This window comes from Hylaeus volcanicus, chromosome 2, assembly GCF_026283585.1.
Source record: "Hylaeus volcanicus isolate JK05 chromosome 2, UHH_iyHylVolc1.0_haploid, whole genome shotgun sequence".
Lineage (NCBI taxonomy): Eukaryota > Metazoa > Arthropoda > Insecta > Hymenoptera > Colletidae > Hylaeus > Hylaeus volcanicus.
In genome coordinates this window covers 29,344,561-29,371,429 of record NC_071977.1, presented here as the reverse complement: position 1 = coordinate 29,371,429, position 26,869 = coordinate 29,344,561, and the positions used below count along the sequence as shown (strand labels likewise).

Sequence of the window (26,869 nt, the reverse complement as noted above, 5' to 3'; positions counted from 1 at the left end):
TTGTAATTTCTTGTGCATTCAAATTGTAAGTCGCAGTCCAATTGTAATATATGAGCGCTATTTTAATTATGTGCAATTACATTTGTTCAAATTATTATTATGATGCAAATGTTGTAACATGAACTTTACTTTCAATCTTTTTTGTATTCTTGTATATAGTTTGCATTTTGTAGGTTCTTATGCATTCAAATCTCCTACAAATGCATAACGATCCGCGGTCTAACTATTAGCGAGCTTATCTAATATCGCGTGAGTCTTGTATGTACGTTGCACAGCTAACAGTGGAGCACAATATGGATGATATTAGTTTAGAAGAGGGGGGGAATCTAGCGAAAGTCATAGATTTTGAGATCATCTAAAAATAGTCTATGGATGGACTTGACGTATCAGGACACGATTGGAACTGGCACTGCTTGTAAAAGGAGACAGCTGAATCATGTGCTCACAGTCATCGCCTGAGGTTAGTTTACATTCATTGGTCACGAGTCACGCGCCACTTGAAGACGAACGTTCTTTCACGTAGAAGGATGAAAAATTAAACGACAAATCTACGGAAAGTTTGTGGCTCTACTTGTGAAATAGTCGTTCCGATATTCCAATATTGGAATATTGGGTATATCGAGGCAGACTATGTTACCTGCTCGATCAATCGTCAACGAGAGTCTGCGAGTGACCTGGATGTCTCCATTGAAGACTTTTGTGGAGAAACCAGTTATTTCCCGGGGAGAATCCCACTAATTGACCGCACCAGCGCGAAGGTTTCTTATTTCCTGAAAATTCCTTGCGCGCAATGAAAATGAAAACTTCCTCGTTGCAAGTATTTGAGCAGGAAAGAATTTCAAGGAAACCGTTTCGTTGCTTATTTATATAATTCCTTAGCATACCGTAACCTTCACTTTGAACGCGTAAAACATTGACCTCGAGCTATCATCGACACGAACCGAGAGGTTAATGATTCTCGGTGAAAATAGCGATCGTCACGGTGTACCTAATTTTTTAATTGAACTATATTTATCGAACCACGAGTAAATCGATGTTCGAGAACGTCGACGGTCGACTTGTTGGATTTTCTAAAGAGCTGAATGTATGCATACGAGCCTTTTTAAATGAAAGGAATAGCAAACCCGTGCGGTATACTTGACAAACAGAGGATCCGGTTTTCAATTCCGGTTATACTTTTACTTTTCCCATCTCAAGTATTCACTCATCGCGCGTATATACAGGGTGGTCTACGCAATTATTTAAGTCACAACTCCGTTATTATTGCATTTACGAAAAGATGCCGAAAAGATTGCGAAAAGGAGAAAGATAAATGGTTCGAAGAGTACTACATCTATAGGACTTTAAATTTTGTTTAGACGCTTCAGTGTATATGCAATTGTTAATAAATATAGTCCTATAGATGTAGTGCTCTTCGAACCATTTATCTTTCTCCTTTGGCATCTTTTCGTAAATGCAATAATAACGGAGTTATGACTTGAAACAATTGCGTGGACCACCTTATACACAGAGTATGTTACCTGCTCGAGTACCTTTAAACATTGGCAAAACCTTTTCTCGTATCATTTTTCTATATTCTTCGACTATGCAAGCGACCATGAATTCTGTTGATTTAATTGAATCTAAATATTGTATTTAGTCCGATTATTGGAATATAGGCGGTGGAATAAAATGAGTTAGTCTTTTATTTATCTTAACTTTACAAACTTTATTAGCAACACACGGAAGAGCACGTCTGTTCCAAACGAATCTTTCTGACCAACTGATATTCCAGTATCGAGACGCAAAACCGAGCGCCTTTTATGCATCGAGTGACGAAATAAAATTCGAAGTAATTTAATAAAACTATAGCATTACATTTATTGCTTCCACCCATAATCCAACAAATTTTTTCTTTCATGGAACCACTTCGATCTACGATCTTTCCCTGTCTTAAGAGCAGATTCATGGTTCCACGTTTGTAGAAGTGCTCGTCAAGAACTGCAGAGAGGGAACTATCAGCAAATCTTTCTGTCCAAGTAATATTCCAGTACCGAGACGCAAAATCGATCGAATCAGCGCGAAACGGCGATCGTTATCGTGGACTCACCAGGTCTGATGGATCGAAGGCTCCATTCTCTGACCGCGTACCGGATATCGCAGAACGAGAGATCCAACTCGGGCCTCTTGGGGAACGAGTGCTTCTCTTGAAAGAAGTAGTCGTCTTTGGCGGCGATCGCCACGCTGTGGACGTCATCGTGGCTGCTGTGGTCGATTTGACAACAGCTGAGCGACGATCGCGACGGGGAGCAATGCGCCGAGCTAGTCATCCTTTGGTTCGACGATTCCGCCGACGTTTCGCTCCGCGGTTGTCGTCTGTTCACGGATAAAACGGTGTTTTCGTTCTGACCGCGATTCACGTCTGAAGACGCATGTCTAGCACCCGATGACTCCTCCTTTCGACCCTCCTTCCTCCGCCTCACGTGTAACCGCGCAAGTTCACTGTCCAGACGACTATAAATCTCGCATAATTATCCGACGCCCGTCGCTCTCTGTAACAAGAAAACAAAATAATGTAGCAATCGGAGAGAATTTACGTTGCGTGCGCGACGAGTTTAGGAATAAGGTCTTGCGTGCTGTTCGTTCAGCACCCGACGGAGCGAACGGGGGGGTGAACGTCTCAACCCATTTAGAAAAACTGACAATTTCTTGCGAAACTTTACAGTTGACGGCCTAGAACGTGTCGCAATTTTTTCTTTTGCTCTTAATGGTCGACAGTAGAAACGCATTCTTTCCCTTTTAATTTGTACTTTGTCGATCTTCGATCCAGCCTGAACGTCACCAGACAAAGTGTGGCAAACTTGCGAGTCGATTGCCTCCCCAATTTTTCATCTACTTTATTTCGAGATTTTTTAACCGATACTATTTGTTTGCTCGGAAGGTCCGTGCCGATTTTTGGTAGGCGGTACAGGTCCGAATATATCGAAGTGGTTGAAAACAAATAACATGGGTGCATCCCTTGAAAGGTGGAAAGGTCGTGGAACAAAATGGTATATACTTATATAATTCAATAAATGTATATGAAAATTCAAATGTGCCTTTGAATTTTTATTAAAAATTCCCACGAACTTTCTGGACAACCCAATAAATTAACCCATTCGCTGCCAACTACGAGTAAGTTCGTAGTTTGCGGTACAAGATTGAACATCTTATGTGATAATATTTTTTTCCGAATTGATTTACCAAGATTTATCGAAATAGTAACTTGGATTCCATATCCAAAAACGTCCGTTTGCCTGCCAGTGGGGAAAATTAGTTCACGGTGTCGATCGTTAGCTCGGTCTATCGAAAACTGGTCGAAAGAATAATTGTACCAGTGTACGGTGTGTGAAAATCGTTTTGAAACAGGAACTCGGCGGCTATGCAGCAACGAAAATGGGATAAAGACAGTTGCGACGGTATGCGTGTCGTAATTGTAGTCAAACCGGCTTAAACTTCTAACGAAGGTTGGGAAAGCGCGTGCAAGGTGCAACACGTGTCCCTGAAACGCGGACAAGATTTATGAGGATAATTGCCTGTGAATTATTCGTATTAAATTTAATTGAGTTGTCTCGAAAGTTTCTTTCGCGAGTTGCACTCAATTATATGTGGTCGTGTATTATATAAATAGACAATCTAATTTCATAGATATTCATGTTGTAGCGGTAATGGAGCGAAATGAATCGTGCACAATTCAGTAACGTAACATAAAATATTGTCCATGTATTACTTATTAATAAAGCGAAAGAAACTTTTGGGACAACCTAATATTTTCATTCGAAGCAATTTGTAGAATCGGTTTGACATCATCTCCACCATACAAACTTCACTTCTTTATAATATTAATATGGATAACAGTAAAGTTATCATGAATAATAGTATTAACAATAATAAGCACAGCAACGGCAGTAGTAGTAACATTAATAACGTCAGACATTGATAAACAAGTTTCCTTGTACGAGTTTTTATCGTGCTCAATAAATGTCTCGTGGAGACATCATAATACAAGATTGTAACCGAGCGTAATTTATCGATAATTGTATAATTATCCGATGACATCTCCGTAGTGTTCGCGCACCTGAAATTACACGGATGAAACGTCGCGGCAAAGGCCACGTGCGTCATTGGGAAAGCGTCATTGTGCTATTAATCCCAATTAAATCAAACGGTACGCGCGGAATTGTGTTCCCCATCGGTCGTATCATTTAAATAATTGCAATCGCGAGGAATAAGGAAGAAAAAGTGCGATAAACGACGCCGCCGATACTAAAAATGAAAACGACAACGGTTACTGTGTATTCGTTCGAAGACAGTGAAAACAACAGATACAACCCCGATCAATAATTCCATGTAGAAAAATCAATGTCCAGGGTCAATTGATAAGAGGAATGCGACCACTGGTTTAACCCTATATCGTGGAAATATCGTGTACGACGCGATCGTTTTCGAGCCATTGACACTTCGTAAATCGCGTGTAGTACGCGTATATCGCTTTCATAACGTATAATTTACGGTTCAAATGAACTCGTCTCCGTCAGCCAAGGATGGGTAATTTCGAATAATGAATAAAAGATAAACTTGAATCGATAATTCTGTTAAGATGTGTACATTTGCATTGAGCGCCATCTCTATTCGAACATGGTAGCACGAGTAACTGTTATTTTTCATAATTTGTTTTCTTGTCTGTGTGAATACTTATGTAAGCTTTGAGAAGCACGATGCGCGGTGAGACGAAAGCAGCGCTGATTATAATTTTTCTTTTTTCATTTTAATAGAGTTTATTACTGTTTTTGTTGAAAGCGTAAATTAGTGAATTTACTTTTTACCTAAACACCAAATATTCAAACAAATTCAATAATTGGTCGTCCATTCGAACGAAGATTGCGAGTAAATTGTCACGCGGAGACTCTATTTGTCGTTTGCTGTTCAAAGAAAATTCTGCGCCTCTAATTAAATATTTGATCGCGTTCGGTGATTTAGTTCTCCCTTTCGCGAGTAAAGTGTCGCGACAATCGTTGCCAGGTTTGCATTCAATTATTCTTTACTTTTTGCTGTACTACTACTGTCTATAAATACAGAGGCATGCTCTTTGAAATTCATGAGTCCATGGAGGTCAACGTAGCCATATTCGCCAAGAACAAAGCCATGAATAATTAGTAGTTCCGTTATCAAATATTTTATGCCCTGACGCCATAACATTCGTGAATTTTACGCAGTCAGCTATATCGTTGCTACCTATTACTCATTGTCCGAATATAAATGCAAAATTTCGATTCCAAAACGATACATTTCACGATGTACGAATGAAATTTCGCGTAGATCCGATCGACGCAATGTTTCGGGAAAGTAAAGAGAAGACATGACTCGAGAGATGACTCGTCGAATTAATTTCCTGACTTTCGCCCGTGTCTTTTTTCGGCAAAGTATAGAGCGTGACGTTATGGCAACGGGGCAAAACCTGATTTCTATTCGGGAATCTCGTTAATCCGTGGATTGAAGCGAACATTCGGAAAGAGAAATACTTGTCGAATTAAAATTTAGTATAATAAAAAATAAAAGGTTCTCTTTGATAAGAAAATAGATAGAACGGACATTTTGCATAATTACATGCGTTGTTTAACACGTAAATGTACGTCAACATCCATAGCGTCTCGATAACAAGTTAACGAGCATCAATAACAAGGAATCGTGTACGTGTATGAGTGCAAGCGCGAAACTTCGGACTCGGTAATCGACAAACGAAATTTTTTCGATTAGAACGTTTCCCCGTCGGAGAGATAGAACCTAGACTATTGCAAAAAAAATGACGATGACGCGAGGTCAGGGTACGCGGCCCTGAGAGAATCAAATCATGTTCGGTTCAAGATCACTGCCTCGATATGATTAATCGGTATCTTTATTTACGAAGGTCTCCGATCTCTTGCCTGTTCTCCGATAGCTCCCACAAATCAGCTCGTGTCGTTGCAACTTCGAAAGGAACCGATGCGTGCAACTGCGAGAGACTTTACATCGTTTTTTGGCGATCCGAACTGGATGTTTTCAAACGAGAATCTTGTATCGCTATCCAGTTTTTTTTTTTTTTTTTATTAAAGCTATTAAACCCCCTACGGGAGCAATTTATTATATGCACTATGTGCATATTATCAGTGCATATGTACATTTACATTATGTTGAAAATGCCGCGAAATATCTACGCGCCTCCGTATGAGGTACGTGTGTACTAGCCGTTTTTGTTTCTAGGCGAGTGTGTGTGTGATGAGTTTAGTCGAGTTATGACCGACGACCACGTTCTATCGTTAATAATAAAATATATATTCGTTATCAAGTGATTGGTCCAGCTCATTTATGAACCCAACACGTCGTAATATATGAAATACAATAAGATACAATACAACAAAACAATTTCGAAAAAGGGTACAGAACCATGAATCCAGAATAATAATAACATCAAGAACGCTATCCGGTTCGTGTTTTGGTTTTTCATTTAGGTACGAGCATGTCTCCGAGATTGTTTCGTAACAACATTTTTTTGCCACCTCGTCTATCGAATGGGAACAATAATGAACTTCACGGTAACAAGTTCGAGCGTATCATCGTCGCATTCCGTTGCGTCATGTTTTGTCTTCAGCTGGTTAACACAATTATAAATTGCAAATGAAAAGTCAAACGAAATGCTAGCTTACGTTTCAAAGAACGATACCTGCGATTTCTTTAGTTATCGTATAAATACGACGAAAGAATTGCTATGTACACTGTTTCTTTAATTGTACTAACAAAATTAGCTTCCTTTCGTTTTGGACGACGAACAGAAATCGACCAACCTAATGTACACTGCGGTGCATAACTATAGCATCACTGATATTATTAAGATTTTTTAAACTTAAATGAAAAATTCAAAGAAAGTAGTTGGACAATATGAAAAAAAAGCGATGTAAATAATTAATTTCAGAAGAAATATACGACGTACGGCGTATTTGTGCACACAACCATTTTCGAGCATTTCGCAGTTAAAAGAAGCTGTACTAAAATCCTGGAACGAAATTGACTATGAAATTTTGAAAAAATTAGTTGGAAGTGCGCCACAAGTCGCATTTTTGAGTTAACCGAGAAGAAAGGAGGTCCTAACTCATTATTAAATCATTCCCTTTTATTCGTTGAAATTATAATTTAATCATTACGTTATAATTTAATATTGTTATTATGTTATAATTCCATCGATGCTATAGTTGTGCGCCCATGAAGTATCTATATTATAGTATTATTATTAATATCTTCTTATATCGTCTTAAATAAATGTTATGTTCGTCGTTTTATCATTGCTATAATATATTTCTAGCCTCTTTCGCGTGGTACTATTAAAAAATTAGAAATTATTAATTAAATCTAGAAAACGCACGAAAATTGTAGCGATGCTATCGTTATGCATCGTGGTGTATATTTAACCTGTTCGAATATATTAAATACACGCGGTAATTTATTTCATTGGGCGAGTGAGACTACTACGAATATTTTTTCGAAGGATATGAACGGTCAGTGTACGTTGCGCGTAACGAGAATAACACGGGTCCGATTATACGCTTTCACTCTGACAGAATTGAAATTTATGGTCGCGATCAATTTTTTCGTCGTCTGACGCGACCTTGTCGCGAATCAGAGAGCACGCGCGATTCGATTGAATACAATACCCTCCTTTTAAATAAGTTTTCTGGCACAGACTGCAGCGGTAGAACTTTAACCTCGCGAAGAAACCGTAGTCTGGCCTTCGGCATCGTTTGTTACGCGTTATCGAAGTCAATTGAGATCGACGGTTGGTCGATTTCTGTTCGTCGTCCAAAACGAAAGGAAGCTAATTTTGTCAGTACAATTAAAGAAACAGATTCACGCGGACTCGGATGTTACCGAAGGAACGGTGGCGAGGATTAGGATACTCTCGACTAAAAAAGCACGATAACTCGATTAGGAGTTGAGACAAGAGAAGTGGGGGAAATCAAAGGTTTCGCGTTCCTTCATGCACTACCGAGCCGTGAGTACCATAGAAATCTGTATAATTAAACTCGATATCGGGGCTAGTCCAACGATCGGTTTAATGGTCGCTCGATCAGGGTAATTGTACTCGAACAACACAGAGGAATGTCGCGGGAATTTTCGATACAGTTGAGAAACGAACGAGCCTCTCATCCGTGGAGAGACCGTTGCGCAAAGCGACAGATGTGCGATATTTTGCAAGTGCGTGGCTGCAATACAGCGTCGTGAAATTACGAAAACTCCAAAGGCAAGTACCGAGCCGCGCTTCGTTGGTCATTCGCGAGGCTATTGATTCGAATCTCGATCTCCGTTCTTCCGAAACGGAAGGAGCAAAATGGAGGATCGCTTTCACCTTGTTTCCGGAGAAGAAAGCAAATCCTGTCCAACGTGTACATTTTTAGAAAGTTTTGTCACGGACGCGTGCTTGTTCCCCAACGTTCGAAATGTTCCGAGCGATCGCGGTTTTCTCTTTTCGCGAGTCTAATAGTTTTTCTCGACGCGGAAAACATTTGTTTCGTAGGTAGAATTTTATTCGAACGGTGGAGTGAAGATAAAAACGATGCACAGTTATGCTACTTTGTACAATAATCGAAGGTATTATCGCGTTCTGTTACGCAGAAGCAAACGATAACTGTACTTATCAGTTTGTGCCGTAGCGGATATGTAAATTGTCGGCGTGCATTTAAGCGTTTCAAAGTTGGAACGGTGTTTATCGAGATGTTCACTCGAGACGACACCAATAATTGCCGGAGAACTGATTATACACAACGACGAGTAACGCGCGCGTTCGTTTTATCTCGAGCTCAGATTTAATATTTGGAAACACCTCGAGAGTCTTCTTTACGCTGTTTTCACAGCCAATATTTAAAGTGTACGAGATCTTCATCGCAGGCTTTTGCAACGAAATTCGAAACTTTTACATAATTTTCGCAGTCAGTGTTAATAGAGCGATACGCTAATTGTTGTCTTTTAGGTCGCGTCTACTGGTTGGTCGTTAGCGACGGTTTTCATCGAGTTTCTATTTACAGTTGGTAATTTACGCTGGTGGCCACGGCCTATCGATCGACGAACGTTGTCGACTCGTGAAAATTTATCGTCGCCGTTCATTTTTTTCGTCATTCTCGAGTCTTTGACAAACTCGCGTAAGAAAGAGACTCGAAACATAGAAAAAAAACAATCTAAACACTTGTAATTCTCTCTTTAATTTTAATATTTCATCCTCGCAATTATCGCAATATTTCACTCTTAAGAGACGTTAAAAACAATTTGCATAATCGTTTCCGATTACATTTATTTCATGTTTTTATTTCTTTAAGAGACGCGACAAGAAAACCTATTTAATGATATAATTTGCTATGTAAATAAACATTCTGACGCAATTATACTCTGATAACAACGTTCAGATCGAGTTAATGGACTATTTACGATTATAATTCCGTAACAAGTATAACGTTCGATAATAAAACATGAACGACGACAGCAGTAATTAAGAAGAAGTTAAATCTACAAGTTTTTGCCGCTGAAACGATGAGCAATCCTTTAAATTGTTACAGGTAATTCATTTCACGATTGATACATATGCATGAGACATGAGCCGCACGTGCATCGTTCATTTTGCACGACCGGTTATTAATTTCACGCGACGTTTACTTTGAGCATCGACGTTCCCTCTGCGTTGCTACGCATCGATCGCTGTATGCTCTTAACAATACACCAGCAATCAACAATCGTTACGCGATCGAAACTTTTCCACCCATTAATTTACCGACGATTTTTCGTTCCATTAGGCCGATCGCACACGGCGCAACCGATCAATTTCAAACCACTCTGAAACTAGTTGCATGCTACCGTGGATCTAGGTGAAACAAAGGCCGATCGCACACGGGCGAAACCGATCGGTTTCAAATCACTCTGAAACTAGTTGCATACGACCGCGGTGGATCTAGGTAAAACAAAGATAGTGGAGTAGGTAAAACAAAGATAGTGGAGTAGGTAAAACAAAGATAGTGGAGTAGGTAAAACAAAGAGCGCAAAAGGTGTGCAACGCTAATTTCGAATCGGTTGCGCCGTGTGCGATCGGCCTTAGACGTACAAATGAATTTCCCTAAATTAAAAAACGGTTTGAAAAACACCGAATTAAACGAATCTCGAATCAAACTTCGACTGCGAAGCTACTTCGATTCCGAAGCTGTTTCGGTTGGTCGAGAGACCGGAACGGAAACGGGTTTCCTACGAAGACTTTGATCTCGTTAAATATTTTGTTCTGGTTTAATTGTTAATTGTCCATGGCTCCGCAGCACCGGAAAGGCCGTGAGTCATTTTTTTTTAACGGTGAATAGCGATCCACACGTGAAACTACGACTTGGAAACAAATAATTTCGCAATATTTTCCTTCGACTTTTCTTTGATATAAGCTTCGTTTACGAATGAAGCCAGTCGGTGTTGTTTTATTGAGAGGTCACGCAGCACTGGTCTAAGTAACGAAGAGCAATTATGTAACCCGTAAGTCGACTATTTGGCCAACTCTGTTTGGCAACACGAGGAATTCTCTTGGCTCCAGCTTTCTAGAGTCACGATGATCGAGACAAGGATGTAAAGATACCACTCGGGTTTACACCTTGTTTATTTATTTATTCGCCCAATTATCCCTTTCTCCTTATCTCGGTCGTCATCAGAAAGCCACAGTCAAGAGCCTCGAATTGCAAAACGAAGTCGGACGAATGGTCAAGCCACGGTGTTACATCATTGCTCGTAATTTCAATATTTTCCGCACTGGTAGACCATCTGAACATGTGCACCATTTACACAGCACGGTGATAACGAATAACCTTCTACAATATTTAAAATTACTATCGACTACTTCAAGCTGGGATTTCTCGACGTTTCAGGATAGTGTTTGGGCCTGTAATAAGAGGTAAAGAACTAAAAAAAAAAAATATGAATCACCGTTTACGTAATAGTATTAATGCAATCACGAATAATAGATTAATGATAATTAACATTCGCGCGTGATTCACTCCTTGTAGAAACCATACACTGACGTGGGAGCATTATACGAGCCAGTGCTCCTCAACCTTTCTAAAATGTTAAGTTCGATATCCATTAAAATTAATACTGTAGCTTCCGGAGCGCTGCTTCCTAACATACGAGCAACTATTCCTATCGTAAAAGTCTGTTCATAGAAAGCTATTCTATGTCACTCGGGAAGCTATGTGAACTTGGCACCCGACTTTTCATAAATTCATTTTTTTTTTTATAGAAAATGATAGTATTTCGTTCGTACTTGATTGTACCACCGATAGTTTCGTTTGTACCTTCGTCACTTAATAATTAAAAAAAATTAAAAAAATGGTCAGCACCCGACATTGAGATTTTCGAAATCTGTTTTTTTTTGTGATTCTTTAGAATCGTTTGTACCCGTTTGTACCATAACAGTTTAATCTTTATAATTCAACCGTATCAAGAGTTGCTTGTGAAATTTAAACTATTCAGGTACAAACGAAAAGAAAAGCGGTTCGGACGGGTACTAACGATTCTAAAGAATCGGGAAAAAACAGATTTCAAAAATCTCGATGTCGGGTGCTGACCATTTTTTTAATTTTTTTTTAATTATTAATTGACGAAGGTACAAACGAAACTATCGGTGGTACAATCAAGTACAAACGAAATACCATCATTTTCGATACGAAAAAAATGAATTTTTGAAAAGTCGGGTGCCAAGTTTTCACGTAGCTCACTCAGGAATCGTGATCGTAATTTATGTATTTCGTTGCATCGACCGACTCTTTCTTTACAACCGAAGACGGATCCGATAGCGGTCAACTTTCCTAAACTCCAACGCCGCGGAAGAGTTATTTACTTTTTTTCAATTTATAATATTTTTAATATTCTGAATTCGATAGAATTCGATATGCAAACAGATAAAAATATCAAACGTTGATAGGATCCCCGGTACACTACTCGCGTTTGACCTTGAAATCGTCAAGTCACAATCGCGCGTTTATTTTGGTAACGTGAAATTAAATTTAGATAGAGTAAACATATATGAGATCATTGGTACGGCTGCACGAAGGAATAATAACGTCCGTCGCGTGTAACGTGCAAAATGCCTACACGTTCAGGTGATTAGAATATCGAGGACTAATTCTGGGCGCGTTCAAGATCAATATTGAGCCTCATACGGATCGATACTTGGACAGAAAAATACACTCGCGATGGTGTCGTTAGGGACCGATGGTAAATTAGGCTACCTATTTCTTCTATTTTTAGTTGTTCTTATTACTCCAGAAATGTCGTTAAAGTTAACCAAGATCGAGACCTGGAAACCGTGACTTTGTTGCGGAATAACTACATAATTGGGATAATTGGTGAAACTCCATCGTAGAAATCACGAGAGTACAGTCGTCCTAAAAAATATAACTGAATATTGTGTTCTTGTATTTAATACTAAATCGCGATTAATTCTGTAACGATTAATTCTAAAGTTATTATTTTTTATTTCCGTAACATTAGTACTCTACAGTATTTATCTTGCCTATTAGAATTTTGTAAGGAATAAAAATGGATAGAATAGATAAAATGATGATAATATGTAAAATAAAACGATGAGAATATTTATTAGTTGTCAACTACAATCATCTTTTGTATTGTATTCGTTCAACTACACGGTTCCATCGAGATACTAAGAAATATTCGCATCGTTTTATTTTACATATTATCATTATTTTATCTATTCTATCCATTTTTATTCCTTGCGATTGTTTTTAGATTGATAGTTCGTATAACGATGGGAGCCGGTTAATGGGCTACCGGTCGGTAAAGTGTTGAGACAAATTCTGACAACCGAAACACGTGCACTCAGGTGTGCTAACCCCACTCTTCCACTTCGAGTTCTCAAGCCTGCAGAGATCAATGAAACTACCTCCGTGTCGATTGAAACCCTTCCACGATTTATCGAAGATCGGTTTTTCGCAAACACGCTTCTTCAGGGAATCACCTATCATTAAAAACATGATCAATTGCTCGCGTCACTTCTGATCGATCGAGCCTATAAATAAAACCGCTCCCTATCGAGTGATCCGCCTCGATCCAAATCGATACACTCGATTTCTATAGATACTGCAATCACGATTACAATTTACGACCTATAAAATTAATTGATCGACTTATAATTGCAGACTAGCGATCCGACACCTGTGATTATTACATTTTCGAAAAAATAAAAGTGAAACTTTATTATTGCGAAAGTAAACACTATCCGAGTCGGACTCATTCCTTGAAAGAAAATCAGGAGAAAAACTATCGATGAAGAGAAAGTAATCGCTATCGAATAAAGTAAAAGACGACTTGATCTATTAGGTTGTCCCAAAAGTTTCATTCAATTATTTTCTGTGGCAGTGTTTATATAAATAGACGATCTAATTTCTTACACATTGATGCTGCAACAGTAATGAAGCGAAACGAATCGTACACAATTCAGTAATGTAACATAAAACATAAAATATTGTGTATATATTAATTATTAATAAAACGAAAGAAAATTTCGGGACAACCTAATAGCTTTCGATAATTGACAAGTTCACGTGTGTTCGTTAACGCCGCAATTTAATCTCGCATCGAGTGGACTTGCATACGATGCCAAGCATCCATCACAATTACAGAAATTTTTACGATAATAGCTAACGATCCGTCATACCTTATCGTTCCACGCGCTGTCAACGACGATTGCTCGTTTGATGCGAAGTGGAAAATTGAACGACGTGAAACTCGAGTCACAGCGGTCCCGGAACGACGCGAGTATCACACCCGAAAGTTCGTCGAAGACTAACCGTGTCGTTACGGCGTGCCGTCTTTCGTTTCCCTTTCTCTCTCTCTCTCTCTCTCTCTCTCTCTCTCTCTCTCTCTCTCTCTCCCTTGGATGGTTTTCTGTCCAACGCAAGCGTACACCACGGCGCGGATTACGGATCTTTGATTGGCGCATGTCCCTTGAAGCTCCATAAGTTCATGGGTGTCAAACAGTTCGCATAATAAAATTTCAATTCGATCGTCGTTCCTCGATTCGAGCCAACAACCAAACATTTTGTACGCCAAGTCTTATCTGTCTTGACTCTTATCGAAACGTGATAAATGTAGAGTACTTGTTAAAGATGATTGTATAGTGAATTAAAAAATAATTAGTCACAGATTTATCTACAGGTTGATAAACGGTTAGAGTATCGGAGCAGAACATTTAAATTTAATTTACATCTTTTTCGAAGGTAGCAGCACCGTACATATTGATATTTATCATGTATCTATTATGTTAAAAAAACGATAGATTAAATACAATAGAAGATAGTCATGTTACGCGTAATTTGGCTAGGCAATTGAATGGAGCATACGATAGTTTTACTAAATAATTTAGAACAAAAATTACAAAATATGTTATGACAATTATACAAATACAATTATCAATCGAACAACCATGATCGATAATTGAAACGGTAACGTAGAGGGTAGCACGAACGATGTTACCAACACAGAATGGACCAAGAACAGTTTGTTCCAGAGTTCATCACCGATGGCGCTGCGAAATAATTCATGATAACGAATAGGATATCTATCTACAAGGTTTGGCACTGTAGGGTAGAGGTACGTAGTTCACTTAGGTCTTAGATCTCCCACCCATTTTGTCAAAGCCTGCAGGATTTGAAACTGACAGAAAGCGGTGGTTCAGGAGGTGATTTGAAACAACTTTTTCCTTAGCGAAAATGTTGTCTGAGGCTTCGTTAAGGAGATATTAACAGAAAACCCCGACCAATCACAGCGCGAGGATGCCGATGGAGCGGCCACGGAAGCGTAAGCTACGCACTCTGATTGGTCAGTGTTGTCCGTTAATATCTCCTCAACGAAACCTCGGACAATATTTTCGCTAAGGAAAAAGTTGTTTCAAATCACCTCTCGAACCACCCCTTTCAAGGTATTACAACATTTTTGGGACACTCTGTATATCGGTATATTCGTATACTAGTGACACCGGACTGCGACGCCCCCAAAAATCTGGCGCCCCGGCAGTGATGGGCAAAATCCTAGACTTCGAATAAATCTGAAGTTTGCCGATATGTTTGTCCCGTTTCCTTCTTTCGAAAATATTCAAAAGAGGAAACGAGACAAACATATCAGCAAACTTCAGATTTATTCGAAGTCTAGAATTTTGCCCATCTCTGCGCCCCCCTTAACGTCGGCCCTGTATCCAGTCCTATCTAAAAGCATCGAGTGAGCAGCAGTGAGCAGCCCCTGGGTCCTATCACTCCTATCCTATCTAAAAGCATTGAGTTGCATCGAGTGAGCAGCTCCTGGTTAGTGCTGCATTGACATACGCGGCAGAGAAGACACACGAATCCGAAATATGGCAAGTTCGTCAAGGTAAATTTTGTGGGAGTTTTATTCGAAACTTTTCGACTAACCCTAACGGCACTTGTCCTAGTGCTTTGTTTTTTAAAGTGATGTAACATAATATCGGATCGAATTAATCGGATGTGTAACAATCTCGTGCGTTACGGTTATGAAGTCTGACAGTGTTTGTTTATTTTTGACACGATCGTCGATTAACTATCCGATCAAGTACATTTTGTTTCGGTACACTTAGGTTTACAGTGAGTAACTTTAATATTCGGATAGTTAACAATTTTTATTTTATTTTATAAATGTGTCTACGATGAAAAATGAAGTAATCGAAGTATATATCGAGTTAGAATATTGACCCTAATTAACAAAAATATAAAGTCTATGCATTGCACATTGTAAAGTAAATATAAAACAAAACGATGCGTAATGGCACTTTAATATTTGAACACTCGAGTGCATAGTTTTTTACCTGTAATATGAATTGATTCCAAAGTCTGATATATTTGTGAAAACAGTATTCGATATATGCACGTACTTGCATCAATATGTAGTATACACTTTCTTAGTTATTTCTTACAGACATGAAACAAACAAAGTTTGCTGTTATGCACATCCAGATGCACCGCTTATCGAAGACTATCGAGCTGGGGACCAAATTTGTTCAGAGTGTGGATTAGTTGTAGGAGATAGGTAAATACAGAGTGTAGAAAAATTTTATATTCTGAATTTTGAGATGACCTTAATTTTTTTTTTTTAATAGAGTTATAGATGTTGGTTCGGAATGGAGAACATTTAGTAATGAGAAGGCAGGTGTCGATCCATCGCGTGTCGGTGGGCCAGAAAATCCGCTTCTCAATGGTTCTGATTTATCCACCATGATAGGTCCAGGAACTGGAGCAGCTTCATTCGATGCTTTTGGTGCTTCAAAATATCAAAACAGACGTACGGTAAGCGTAACATTAGTTATTCCAAAGATATTTGTTGCTGTTATTGAATTAAGAGTTATATACAGATTATAATATTTACAGATGAGCAGTTCCGATAGAGCATTGATCAATGCGTTTCGTGAAATTAATGGAATGGCTGATCGTATCAATTTACCAAAAACCATTGTTGATAGAGCTAATAACTTATTTAAACAAGTACACGATGGTAAAAATTTGAAAGGCCGCGCGAACGATGCCATCGCCTCTGCTTGTTTGTACATAGCCTGCAGACAGGAAGGTGTTCCGCGTACTTTCAAAGAAATTTGCGCAGTTAGCAAAATCAGCAAGAAAGAAATCGGAAGATGTTTCAAACTGATCTTGAAAGCACTCGAAACTAGCGTGGATCTTATCACTACGGGAGACTTCATGTCCAGGTTCTGCTCTACTCTTGGTCTTCCAAATATGGTACAAAGAGCTGCTACGCACATCGCTAGGAAAGCTGTAGAAATTGATATTGTACCTGGAAGATCGCCAATTTCAGTAGCAGCTGCGGCTATATACATGGCTTCACAGGTACATAAAATTATGAAATATTTTATGTACATAATTCTTACTGCATCATTGTTATTCAGGCTTCCGAAGATAAAAGATCTCAAAAGGAAATTGGCGACATCGCTGGTGTAGCAGACGTTACGATTAGACAGTCTTACAAATTAATGTATCCTCACGCAGGAAAGTTATTCCCAGAAGATTTCAGATTTGCAACGCCAATCGATCAATTACCGCAAATGTAAAGTTACCATGGAGCCTTACATTTTAATGTATATTTTATCACGTTAAAACAATAGTTATTTGTCCGAAAGTAATCATACATAAATAATCTAACCTTTATTTACATTATACATTCCTAAATGGTCTATGACATTGCTATTATCTAATTTATTACGCATTGAGTACACTCATTTGTTTTTTCTTTTTATTGTACTTGGTTCCTGAGTTATTGGTATTTAAAACAAGAATAGCTTGATAATCTATATGGTGTGGATAATCGTTAATTTAAGTTCACGTCTTCGAATGCTTTATTTAGTATGTTATTATTAAATAAAAAAAAATGTAGGATAAATAGGTAGGTATGTATTACCAACCATGTTAGGATCTCTCGAATACAAGGTTGAAACATTTGTACTACAACTTTTATATATTGTAATTATCAGAATGTTGACAACAGTGCGTACAGATATTATTCTCGTATTGTACAGATGAATAGATCGACAAAGTGGTTGTAAAATTTCAATACAAAAATACATTAAATTTCAAACCTTTATGTACAAGTAAATTAAGACGACTCGAGTTGATATTAAAAATTTTCTATCAACGTTTCTTAACGCAATGTAGTATAATATTTTTTTTTGTATTTGATTTCGAAGAAAATATATCGAAGATCGTATGTAAAGTGACGCATACTAGGCCTTAATATGAAAGTACCACATGATACAATTTTATGATGAATTCTGTGATACTTTTATTAAACGATAACAATCGCATGTTTTCCGCTATTAGATTCGACTATAAGATCGAGAAACAACTTCGTTGATGAATATGTAAACACTTTTTTTTTTCGATTAAAGACAATACTTTAAGAAACATACATATCCTAAGTTGTATATCATATGTTAATAAAAAGAATTGTTACGATTATTTGGGTAAATCACTTTTATATTATTAATACCACAAAGCATTCAACCTTTATCGTAGGACACTATTCAAAAATATATATCGAATGTACACGTGTGTGTGTGTGTGTGTGTGTGTGTGTGTTAGCTATCATATTACCTAATGTCACTCAACCATCGTTATTCATGGTCAGTGATAAAGACAATAATCACTTCTAGAGATAAACAGTTAGCGCATCTGTAGTTATTTATGATAAATATTTTAATAAATTGCATCTAGAATTGTACGCGTTTTATCGAACTATGCGTAACATAACATAACCTATGAAGTAAGTGATTTATAGTACGCAAAGACGTTTGTTTATTTGCGTAGATGAAAAGAATAGCATTGTGAAGTTTAACATTTGGTTTTTATTATTTCTTCTGTAAATAATAAAAAATGAATTCAATACCTCCTACTAAACCTCCGAGAGGGATTAAGCCTACCAAAGAAACGGTAAGTTCTATCAATTTCTGTTTATGTATCTATTTAATTCGACGTTCCTTGCAGAGTGGTTTACTAATTTCTGTGATTCGTGCTCTGTCAGCCAGCGAAACTAACGAACAACGAGAAATAGAGAAAGCTAAACTTGAGAAAGAATATAAAAAAAGCGATCAAAGGCTTGATGAGTTGGTATCATTACATGATCAAGATCTCACAGAAGTTATGCACGTAAGTCTATCGATCTGTAATATAAAATAATGATTGTTTTCATATGACAACAGTATCAATATTATTTTTCTTTACTATAGATATTCAGTGCTTTATCAGAGAAAGTTACAGCTTCCAGAGAGAAAATCCATGCGGTTAAAGAAAATTTGAATGCGTGCAAACAATTACTGAGATGCAAACGGGAGGAATTATTAAACTTATGGTTAGAAGGAATTGAACATAAACATGTTCTGCACCTCTTGAAAGATGTGTAAGTATGGACTTGTCTTGACAAAAAAATGGCTGTTAATCAAATTATTGTTTCTGTTTTAAACTTTTTAGAACACCTGATTCGTGTAATCGAATGCTGCCTATAACGGATTCAGATGGATTATCGGTATCTACAACGTACAATACAGTGTCAGATTGATAATTACTGTATTTAGTGGCATATAGTTATGAATAAATTATAATTTTATTATTTTATATTTGTATGTATTAAGAAACAAATTAAGATCCAATAAAGATAAAAAATATATAAATATATAAAGTAATATTTCAAGCGACAACAATTTAGCAAAATCCATTTTACTTTGTCCATCATCATTTGCTATTTCATTTTTACCTGATTTGTATAATAATACTCTTCTTTTTTAAACTTTTAAATTATCACAGTTTCTCTTGTAGGTTCCCGGTATTTTCGCTCATAATAGTAGCCATCTAGCGGTGAACCCACCGAACTAATTAGGAGTATGGTCAGCGCCTCTATCGGGAAAACGCTCAAGCTTGTCCTCAATTAGTTCCTGCTTTCATCGCTAGATGGCGCCATTTTCAAAGTATTTACCGACCTGTTGGTAAGTTACCATCATGTCGGTAAATACACGCCATTTAACGACATAAACAGGAACTAATCGAGGACAAACTTGGGTATTTTCCCGGTGGTGCGCTGTACGGAGGTCGGAATTTTAGTTCCACCTATTCACCGCGAGATGGCTACTGAGTTGAACAAAATTTGAAAAATTCTCGCAAGAATAAACAAAATGTTCGTATTTTTATAATTAATTTATGTTAAACATTAAGGTTAATCATTTTCACAGAGCGAAAATTGTCTCAAATAAGAAACTTCTTTTGTTTCAGAAAGTATACACTGTAACAGTCACAAACAATAAATATGAATATGTAAACTTCTCCACTTCTAAGAACTTTTCATTTAATGTATTATTACTCATTGTTCTTTAAATGTATTTGTATTTGCAATACTTTCTTTTATTTCTTTATCTAATTACATTGCAAAACTGTAATGCATGAGAGTTACTAGTTTGCTAGAGTTTATCTTGTTGTATGAACTGTAGATTCGATTCAATTTATTTATTATCAATATTATTTTACTTGTCCAAGCAACAATAAAACATCATCTTCCACAAAATCAAGCATATATCAAATTATTTCACATAAGCGAAATTTATTCGTATTTTTTACGACTTCTCGTCTTGACGGGAATTGATTCGTGGTTACACGGTGCACGTGGTATTTCACCAAGGATACATTTTTTTATCATTTGTATTCACCAACTTGTGATAAGTGATTGCAAAGTACATGCAAATAATTACGCATTTCAACAATTCATTTTGTTGTAACCTGGGATCAGAGTACCGTCAAAACGATTATCGTAAGTGTAAACTAATGTAATATACTAAATAAAAGACATGACACGCTTGTTGCTTAGTAAAACGTCTTTTAATTTTCGTCCAACGCATACACCTCTATTCACAGACTATTTCTGAGGATATTATTATTTATAATCTCTGTTTGTTAAGCACAAGTGCTCAGAATCATTTGCATTTGTGCTACGTAACGAGCTTGTTTTCGATATTAAACGCGATCAAACATTTCACACCCGTATCTCCCAATCGATATTTGTAATAATTGTTACAAGTTTGCCACAAAAAAATCTGTTGACAAACAGGCTTTCCTTCTGTAGCAATCAGTGTTAAAGAACGACCATGTACAAATTTAAAGAGTCGTTGTATTGTTACAGGTAGAGATGGGAACGTTGGAATTAAAACAAACTTTGAGTGGTCATAGAGGAAGGGTGTGGAATGTTTGTTGGCATCCGAAGGGTACTTGCATAGCATCTTGCGGCGAAGACAAAACAATTATAATATGGGGACCGCAAGAACCAAAATGGGTTTCCAAAACTATCCTTACCGAAGGACATACAAGAACAATTAGAGAAATAGCATGGTCTCCTTGTGGGAATTACATAGCTTCTGCTAGTTTTGACGCGACCACAGCTGTGTGGGACAAAAAGTCAGGACAATTTGAATGTAACGCGACCTTAGAGGGTCACGAGAACGAAGTGAAAAGTGTTAGTTGGTCCTGCAGCGGGCAATTGTTGGCTACATGCAGTAGAGACAAATCTGTTTGGATATGGGAAGTGAACGAGGATGAATATGAGTGTGCTGCTGTTATCAATGCTCATACTCAAGATGTGAAGAAGGTAAGTAGGTATTATGTAGTAATTATAATTGTGATGTTAACTATGCATTAACTACATTGAAAATAACATAAGTGTAATAAAATAGATTTAAACTACTAATATTGTATGGTTGATCAATTGCATTGTCTATAGGTAAGATGGCATCCTACAGAAGAAATCGTGGCATCCGCCAGTTACGACAATACGGCGAAGATATTCAAAGAGGATGCAGCGGACAACGACTGGTCGTGCGTGGCAACATTATCTTCTCATACATCTACAGTTTGGAGTCTCTCGTGGGATAATACTGGGACTAGGATAGCGACTTGTAGCGATGATCAAACAGTGAAAATATGGCAGGAGTATAAACCTGGCAATGATCTCGGTATCGCTACACCAAACAACGAACCGACTTGGAAATGTGTATGCACGTTATCTGGTTATCACACAAGAGCAGTTTACGATATCGATTGGTGCAAAACGACCGGCTTAATAGTAACTGCGTGTGGCGATGACATTATTAGAATATTTAAAGAGGATAGAGATTCTACTATTCATCAATCATCTTTTACAATGGTTTGTTCTATGGAAACTGCCCACACGCAAGACGTGAATTGCGTACAGTGGAATCCTACAACCCCTGGACAGCTTGCATCGGCGAGTGACGATGGATTAGTGAAAATTTGGTTTTATAACGAATAATATAAATAGAGTTTTATGTAATTATATTTTGTAATAATAAATATATTTAAAAGAATGGAAGTTCATTTTACTAGAATCTAATACCTTCTTAGCACGAAATGCAATATAACCGCTGGTTATATCTATGTCTATGTTGAACTGTATCTGATTTTAGGTTTACATAAATGTTTAGGCGTTTCACTGGATTGGCGCGTGGCTACAAAAGTTTAAGTTACACCATAGCGAAAGATTACTACATCCTGCGTAAAATGAGCGGAGTAAATCCTAATACAGCTGGGATTCCTCTGACACAAGTTTTAGACGCGTTGAAAACGTTTGCTGATCTACCCCTCGCAGCATCATGGGATAACGTGGGACTGCTCGTCGAACCTACGGAAGAAAAACTGATCTCGCATATTCTTTTAACGAACGATCTAACCGAAGATGTGATGCACGAAGCCTTAAATTTAAAAACTGACATGATCGTTACGTATCATCCGTTGATATTCGCGCCAATGACGTCTGTAACAACTCGATCGTGGAAGGTAAGAAATAAATTTACGAGAAAGTACCGAAAGGTTTTTATGAAATTGTTTCCTTTGTAGGAGAGAATCGTGGCCAAATGTTTAGAAAACAAAATAGCTGTGTATTCACCGCACACCACTTTCGATTCGGTAAAAGGTGGCGTAAACGATTGGTTGGCATCGGCATTCAAACATGGTAAATTTAAAACGATAAGTTCTCTAGAGTTTTTTTTAATCGCTTTGTAATTAATGATATCCTGTGATACAAGTACTTAGCAGTAGCAAACCGATAGAAGCGAATGAAACCAATAGCGAGTATGGTTTCGGACGATTCTGCACTTTGAAAAAGAAAATCGCTATCGAGCAAGCTGTGGAATTGGTGAAAGAGCTCACCGGCTTGGAACACGTGAGATTGGCGCGTGCTCGTCAAACAGGTATCGAGTTACATTTTTTCTTTTTTTTTTTTCAAACGAATTTGAAATATTGACATTTTATTTGCACTCCAGATGGTTTGATCAGCACTGTTGCAATTTGCGCTGGGTCTGGGGCAACCGTTTTGAAGGATCAGTCCGCCGATCTGTACCTCACGGGGGAGATGTTGCACCACGATGTCCTCGATGCGGTACACAAGGGAGTCAACGTCATATTAACGAACCATTCCGATTCCGAGCGTGGTTTTCTAAAATCGTTTGCTTGCACCTTGCATGATATGCTAAACAAATCTGTGAAAGTGAGCGTATCCTTAAGGGACGCGGATCCTCTGAAAACTGTTTAATTACACGAGGAAAAGGTGAGACCAGTTACCATTAACGAGGGATGAAATTTTTGGTTGTCGTATGTGATAAAATTTTATTATTAATATTATAAATTATTCTGTCCGGTTTACGGATTGACCATTTTTATTTCAATCCGGTAAAAGGTGATGGGAGAAATATTGGGAAGTAAATACATAAAAGAATTTCAGCTACAACAGAAACAGCATTTTACACAGGTTTTGGTATAACGAGATCTTACACTAACTCGCAATTAATCTATGAACATGTGTAACCGTTAGAATTTATTCCTTTATTTTGATTAATGAAATCTTGGTTCGTCATTCGCCCGTTTTCCATTGCTCCAATTGTTTTCCCATTCACTCGTTATTCACTCATGGCGGTTACAAGGAAAACCAGACTTCGACGACGCTTCGTTGAAAACTTATCTAAATAAAATAACAACAGTCGTTATTCTGGTCCGATTGGAACGATTTCAATTTAGGTCCACGCGTCCAATTTTGGTATCTCAATGCATCTTTTGAGCTCGACTCGTGTTTCTGCTCGTCGACAGATAAAAAATTATTCGCTCGGTAGCAGCCACGGTAAATGTAATCTGACTTACAAGTATTATACAACGTAGGTATAGTTAGTACAACTCTAACAACTCGTTTCTCGCATTATTATTACGATGCTGTGTGTGAACACCGACAACGAAATGCGTAATATACGATGAACACTTTATAAATTGCGTTTTGTTCTACGTCACCGTTCACGGTGTGGAAGTATACCCTGAGCTCGGATGCCCAAAATTGTGGATCGTGTCAGCCGTTTACTCTGTGCTGGGATAGTTCAGTATACCTTTCGTAAATAATTCCATATGATCCTAGCATGAACGTAGCCCAGTATACATTTTTCAATTTTCTCGAAGAGACGGTTGTTTCGTTTTAGATTTAGATACATATTGGGTTGTCCGGAAAGTCCATGTCGATTTTTGGTAGGTGGTACAGGCCTGAATACATCGAAGTGGTTGATAACAAATAACATGTATACATCCCTTAACACGTTGACCGCCAAACGAATATTCTTAAAAATTTCTGCTAATATTAAATATTATTTAGACTACTGAAATCTATGTAATCAAACATTTATCGTGGTATTTATTTTTCTAACTACATCATAATTCATGAATTTCATTTAAATTCATCTCCTTTGGTGTCAACTTTTCAGAATTAATCTTTTTAGTTCTTGAGTGAAACCCATACATGGGTGACATGGCAATCTACATCCCTTAAAATGTGAAAAGGTTGTGGAACAAAATGGCACCTATGTAATTCAATAAATGTATATTAAAATTCAAACGTGTTTTTGAATTTTTCTTAGAAATTGCCACGAACTTTCTGGACAACCTAATATTAGTATTAGTAGACGAAACAAATAAACAGAAGAAAAAGAACGGATTGCTGTGCTTTTTCTCGATGTCAACGTCACGTCAGGGCCGGCTTAAGGACACGCGACTCCTTTAGGCCATAGTGGTTAACACTGGAACTACCAAGCAAGGGTTGAAAGGTTGTTAAATAAAGTATATACAAATTTTCTTGTGGGTCTTATATTTGAAAGAATGGGGTTACCCTCTTAAATCAACGTTCGTCCGATCCCAACGCCAGCCCTGAACCTTGCCCTGTGTCTACTTGCGTTTCCCGCGCGAAATATATTGTTTATTTCCATCCAGAAACCGCGACTCGCTGGACATCCAGATCGAATTTGAAGATAATCCAGATTTATTTGGTTTCCCCCTAATCCGAACTCTCAATTTACGCGGTGGAAGACCATTTTCACGCCCCTGGCGTTCATCCCTAACGCAACCAACCGAATTTCTGCCACTCCTTCCGCTTTAAACTTTAACATAGCCTACATGCCGTAACGGTGAACGCCACGATAACGGAACGATTAAAAATCTTATTTGTTTCTCAACGATAATTCGTACGTTTCCTTTGGCAAGCACAATGTATTGTCTTAAAAACCTCAACGCAGCAAATAAAATGATACTCTCCCCTTTGTTCCAGTATCGAACCATACGTTTTAACGAGCTATTATATTATTATTTTTTTCTTTTTACCATCGATTGCTTTTTTTATATAGGGTGTCTTAGAATCAAGATCGAACCGCTCCAATACGTTTCACGCGTAGAAACACGACGGAAGCGAACGTAGGACCAGCGATGCTTCATTAGAAAGTTACAGCGAAAACATCCGCGTGGGGAATAGGATCGGTTGAATGAAGCGATAAAGTTGACTCGGATCAAAGAATCTTTTTCGTTACAACAATTTAATAAAGCGCTATCATAGTACGTTCCACGAGACGATGAAGCGGTTAATGATAAACGAACAAAAAGCGCTGTAGGTTGTTTCTCTCCGTAATCTATAACTACGATAACATTTTGAAATTTGAATCACGTCGGAAGCTCTAGGTTACATCCGACCTTATTGTCTCGTGGAATGCGTTATGGATCTACGGTTATGCAACATTTCATTCTTATTTCTAGCCATAAAATATATTGCCGCCGTTTGATCGTTCAATCGTAGAACACCCTGTACAATGTTATCTCTTATTTTATTCGTTACAACAGACTACTATTCTTATAATACATTCAGCACTCGATCGTGCCGCAGTCTGGTCCAATTCCACCGTCATCGTTTTATATTCTTTCTTCGTTCATCGCGGATCCCCCTTTTCTCTCTCTCTCTCTCTCTATACTTTTTTTTTCTTATCTCCTTCGAACTACAACGCAGCAAGGATCACTTTACCGTCCTATTTCTCACCGATGTCTTTCTTCCCCGCGACGCGTATTTTTCACGACGGCTGTGACTTCTCGTTAGCCGCAGAGACACAGTTCCCCGTCGGCTAATCGGTTTTCGGAAAGCAGCTACCACTGACGACGCAATTTAATCTGAAAACATCAGAAACAGACACGCAACTATTAGAAATATACAGTCTGGGTCGCGAAACTTTTTCAAGCGGTGCTCCTCGATCTATAGATCGTGGGGAAAAATGTGAGATCTAAAGAAAAAATTGTATCAACACGTTGATATGGGCGACGGGGATTTTCATTAAGGAATTAAAAAATTAATTCTTGAGATGGAGAGAATTCGTGAATTTTGATCGGGTTCGTAAAACTAAATGTTACGCAAACGTGAGAATGTATGCATTAGGGGTACCGGAGAGTAATGTCGTTTTTTTTTTTTATATTAAATTCAAACACATAAATCTAAACAAGTATTTATTTTTAATCAATTATGTAATCGGACTCGTTATCAACAACCCTTTGCTATCTGGTGTGCATATTTTTAATACCTGATCGATGAAAATCAATTGGTACACAACGAGCTGATAGATGATAAACAAGTATTGCCACTCGCAGAAACGATATTACTTTCTGGTCTCCCTGATATACACAGTTTCCAATTGTATTGGGTTGTCCGGAAAGTCCATGTCGATTTTTAGTAGGCGGTGCAAGTCCGAATATATCGAAGTGGTTGAAAACAAATAACATGGGTGCATCCCTTAAAAGGTGGAAAGGTCGTGGAACAAAATGGTATATATATTTTTGTATAAATATTAGTTTGTCCGGAAAGTCCATGTCGATTTTTAGTAGGCGGTGCAAGGTTGAATATATCGAAGTGGTTGAAAACAAATAACATGGGTGCATCCCTT

The 26,869-nt window shown here is 37.8% G+C and overlaps 5 protein-coding genes across 9 annotated transcripts in view; 3 read left to right on the top strand and 2 right to left on the bottom strand.

The window, feature by feature from the left end:
• LOC128872759 (ATP-binding cassette sub-family G member 1) overlaps positions 1–13,893 on the bottom strand; it is a 31,394-nt gene extending 17,501 nt beyond the window's left edge. The window contains exons 1-2 of the mRNA XM_054115765.1: positions 13,739–13,893; positions 2,090–2,531 (exon numbers count right to left, since the gene is read on the bottom strand). Coding sequence (XP_053971740.1) covers positions 2,090–2,309 — 220 coding nt within the window. The 5' untranslated portion in view covers positions 2,310–2,531; positions 13,739–13,893. The remainder of the gene's footprint in view (positions 1–2,089; positions 2,532–13,738) is intronic.
• A 1,393-nt stretch (positions 13,894–15,286) lies between these two features.
• Positions 15,287–18,053, top strand: LOC128872767 (transcription initiation factor IIB). The gene is made up of 5 exons (XM_054115780.1): positions 15,287–15,447; positions 16,009–16,119; positions 16,190–16,376; positions 16,458–16,928; positions 16,988–18,053. The coding sequence occupies exons 1-5, from the start codon at positions 15,431–15,433 to the stop codon at positions 17,147–17,149; spliced, it is 948 nt and encodes a 315-aa protein (XP_053971755.1). The 5' UTR covers positions 15,287–15,430; the 3' UTR covers positions 17,150–18,053.
• Positions 18,054–18,142: 89 nt separating this feature from the next.
• LOC128872770 (exocyst complex component 4) lies at positions 18,143–19,205 on the top strand. Its single transcript, XM_054115787.1, has 4 exons — positions 18,143–18,524; positions 18,579–18,740; positions 18,821–18,990; positions 19,062–19,205. The coding sequence occupies exons 1-4, from the start codon at positions 18,468–18,470 to the stop codon at positions 19,147–19,149; spliced, it is 477 nt and encodes a 158-aa protein (XP_053971762.1). The 5' UTR covers positions 18,143–18,467; the 3' UTR covers positions 19,150–19,205.
• Positions 19,206–20,027: 822 nt separating this feature from the next.
• The window catches only part of LOC128872763 (probable cytosolic iron-sulfur protein assembly protein Ciao1), a 164,069-nt gene continuing 157,227 nt past the window's right edge, over positions 20,028–26,869 (top strand). Inside the window, exons 1-6 of one of the 5 annotated variants that reach the window (XM_054115774.1) lie at positions 20,044–20,388; positions 22,055–22,424; positions 22,485–22,599; positions 22,673–22,837; positions 22,910–23,193; positions 24,539–24,752. In XM_054115774.1, coding sequence (XP_053971749.1) covers positions 22,065–22,424; positions 22,485–22,599; positions 22,673–22,837; positions 22,910–23,178 — 909 coding nt within the window. In that variant the 5' untranslated portion in view covers positions 20,044–20,388; positions 22,055–22,064 and the 3' untranslated portion in view covers positions 23,179–23,193; positions 24,539–24,752. Of the gene's footprint in view, positions 20,389–20,757; positions 21,220–21,351; positions 21,985–22,054; positions 22,425–22,484; positions 22,600–22,672; positions 22,838–22,909; positions 24,190–24,538; positions 24,753–26,869 lie in introns of those variants that run through there. The other 4 variants (XM_054115775.1, XM_054115773.1, XM_054115776.1 and 1 more) reach the window with 4 other exon arrangements.
• Positions 23,239–26,869, bottom strand: part of LOC128872769 (lachesin-like) — a 48,471-nt gene continuing 44,840 nt past the window's right edge. Inside the window, exon 7 of the mRNA XM_054115786.1 lies at positions 23,239–26,105. The gene's annotated coding sequence lies outside the window, so the exon portion shown is untranslated. The remainder of the gene's footprint in view (positions 26,106–26,869) is intronic.

What these genes read in the sequence shown, in the direction of transcription:
- LOC128872767 (XM_054115780.1), top strand. An exon ending in GGATTAGTTGTAGGAGATAG is followed by an intron (nt 16,120 to 16,189) that starts GTAAATACAGAG and finishes TTTTTTTAATAG; the next exon opens with AGTTATAGATGTTGGTTCGG. An exon ending in AATATCAAAACAGACGTACG is followed by an intron (nt 16,377 to 16,457) that starts GTAAGCGTAACA and finishes TAATATTTACAG; the next exon opens with ATGAGCAGTTCCGATAGAGC.
- LOC128872770 (XM_054115787.1), top strand. Translation starts at nt 18,468, where the DNA reads ATGAATTCAATACCTCCTACTAAACCTCCGAGAGGGATTAAGCCTACC. An exon ending in TTAAGCCTACCAAAGAAACG is followed by an intron (nt 18,525 to 18,578) that starts GTAAGTTCTATC and finishes CGTTCCTTGCAG; the next exon opens with AGTGGTTTACTAATTTCTGT. An exon ending in ATCTCACAGAAGTTATGCAC is followed by an intron (nt 18,741 to 18,820) that starts GTAAGTCTATCG and finishes TCTTTACTATAG; the next exon opens with ATATTCAGTGCTTTATCAGA.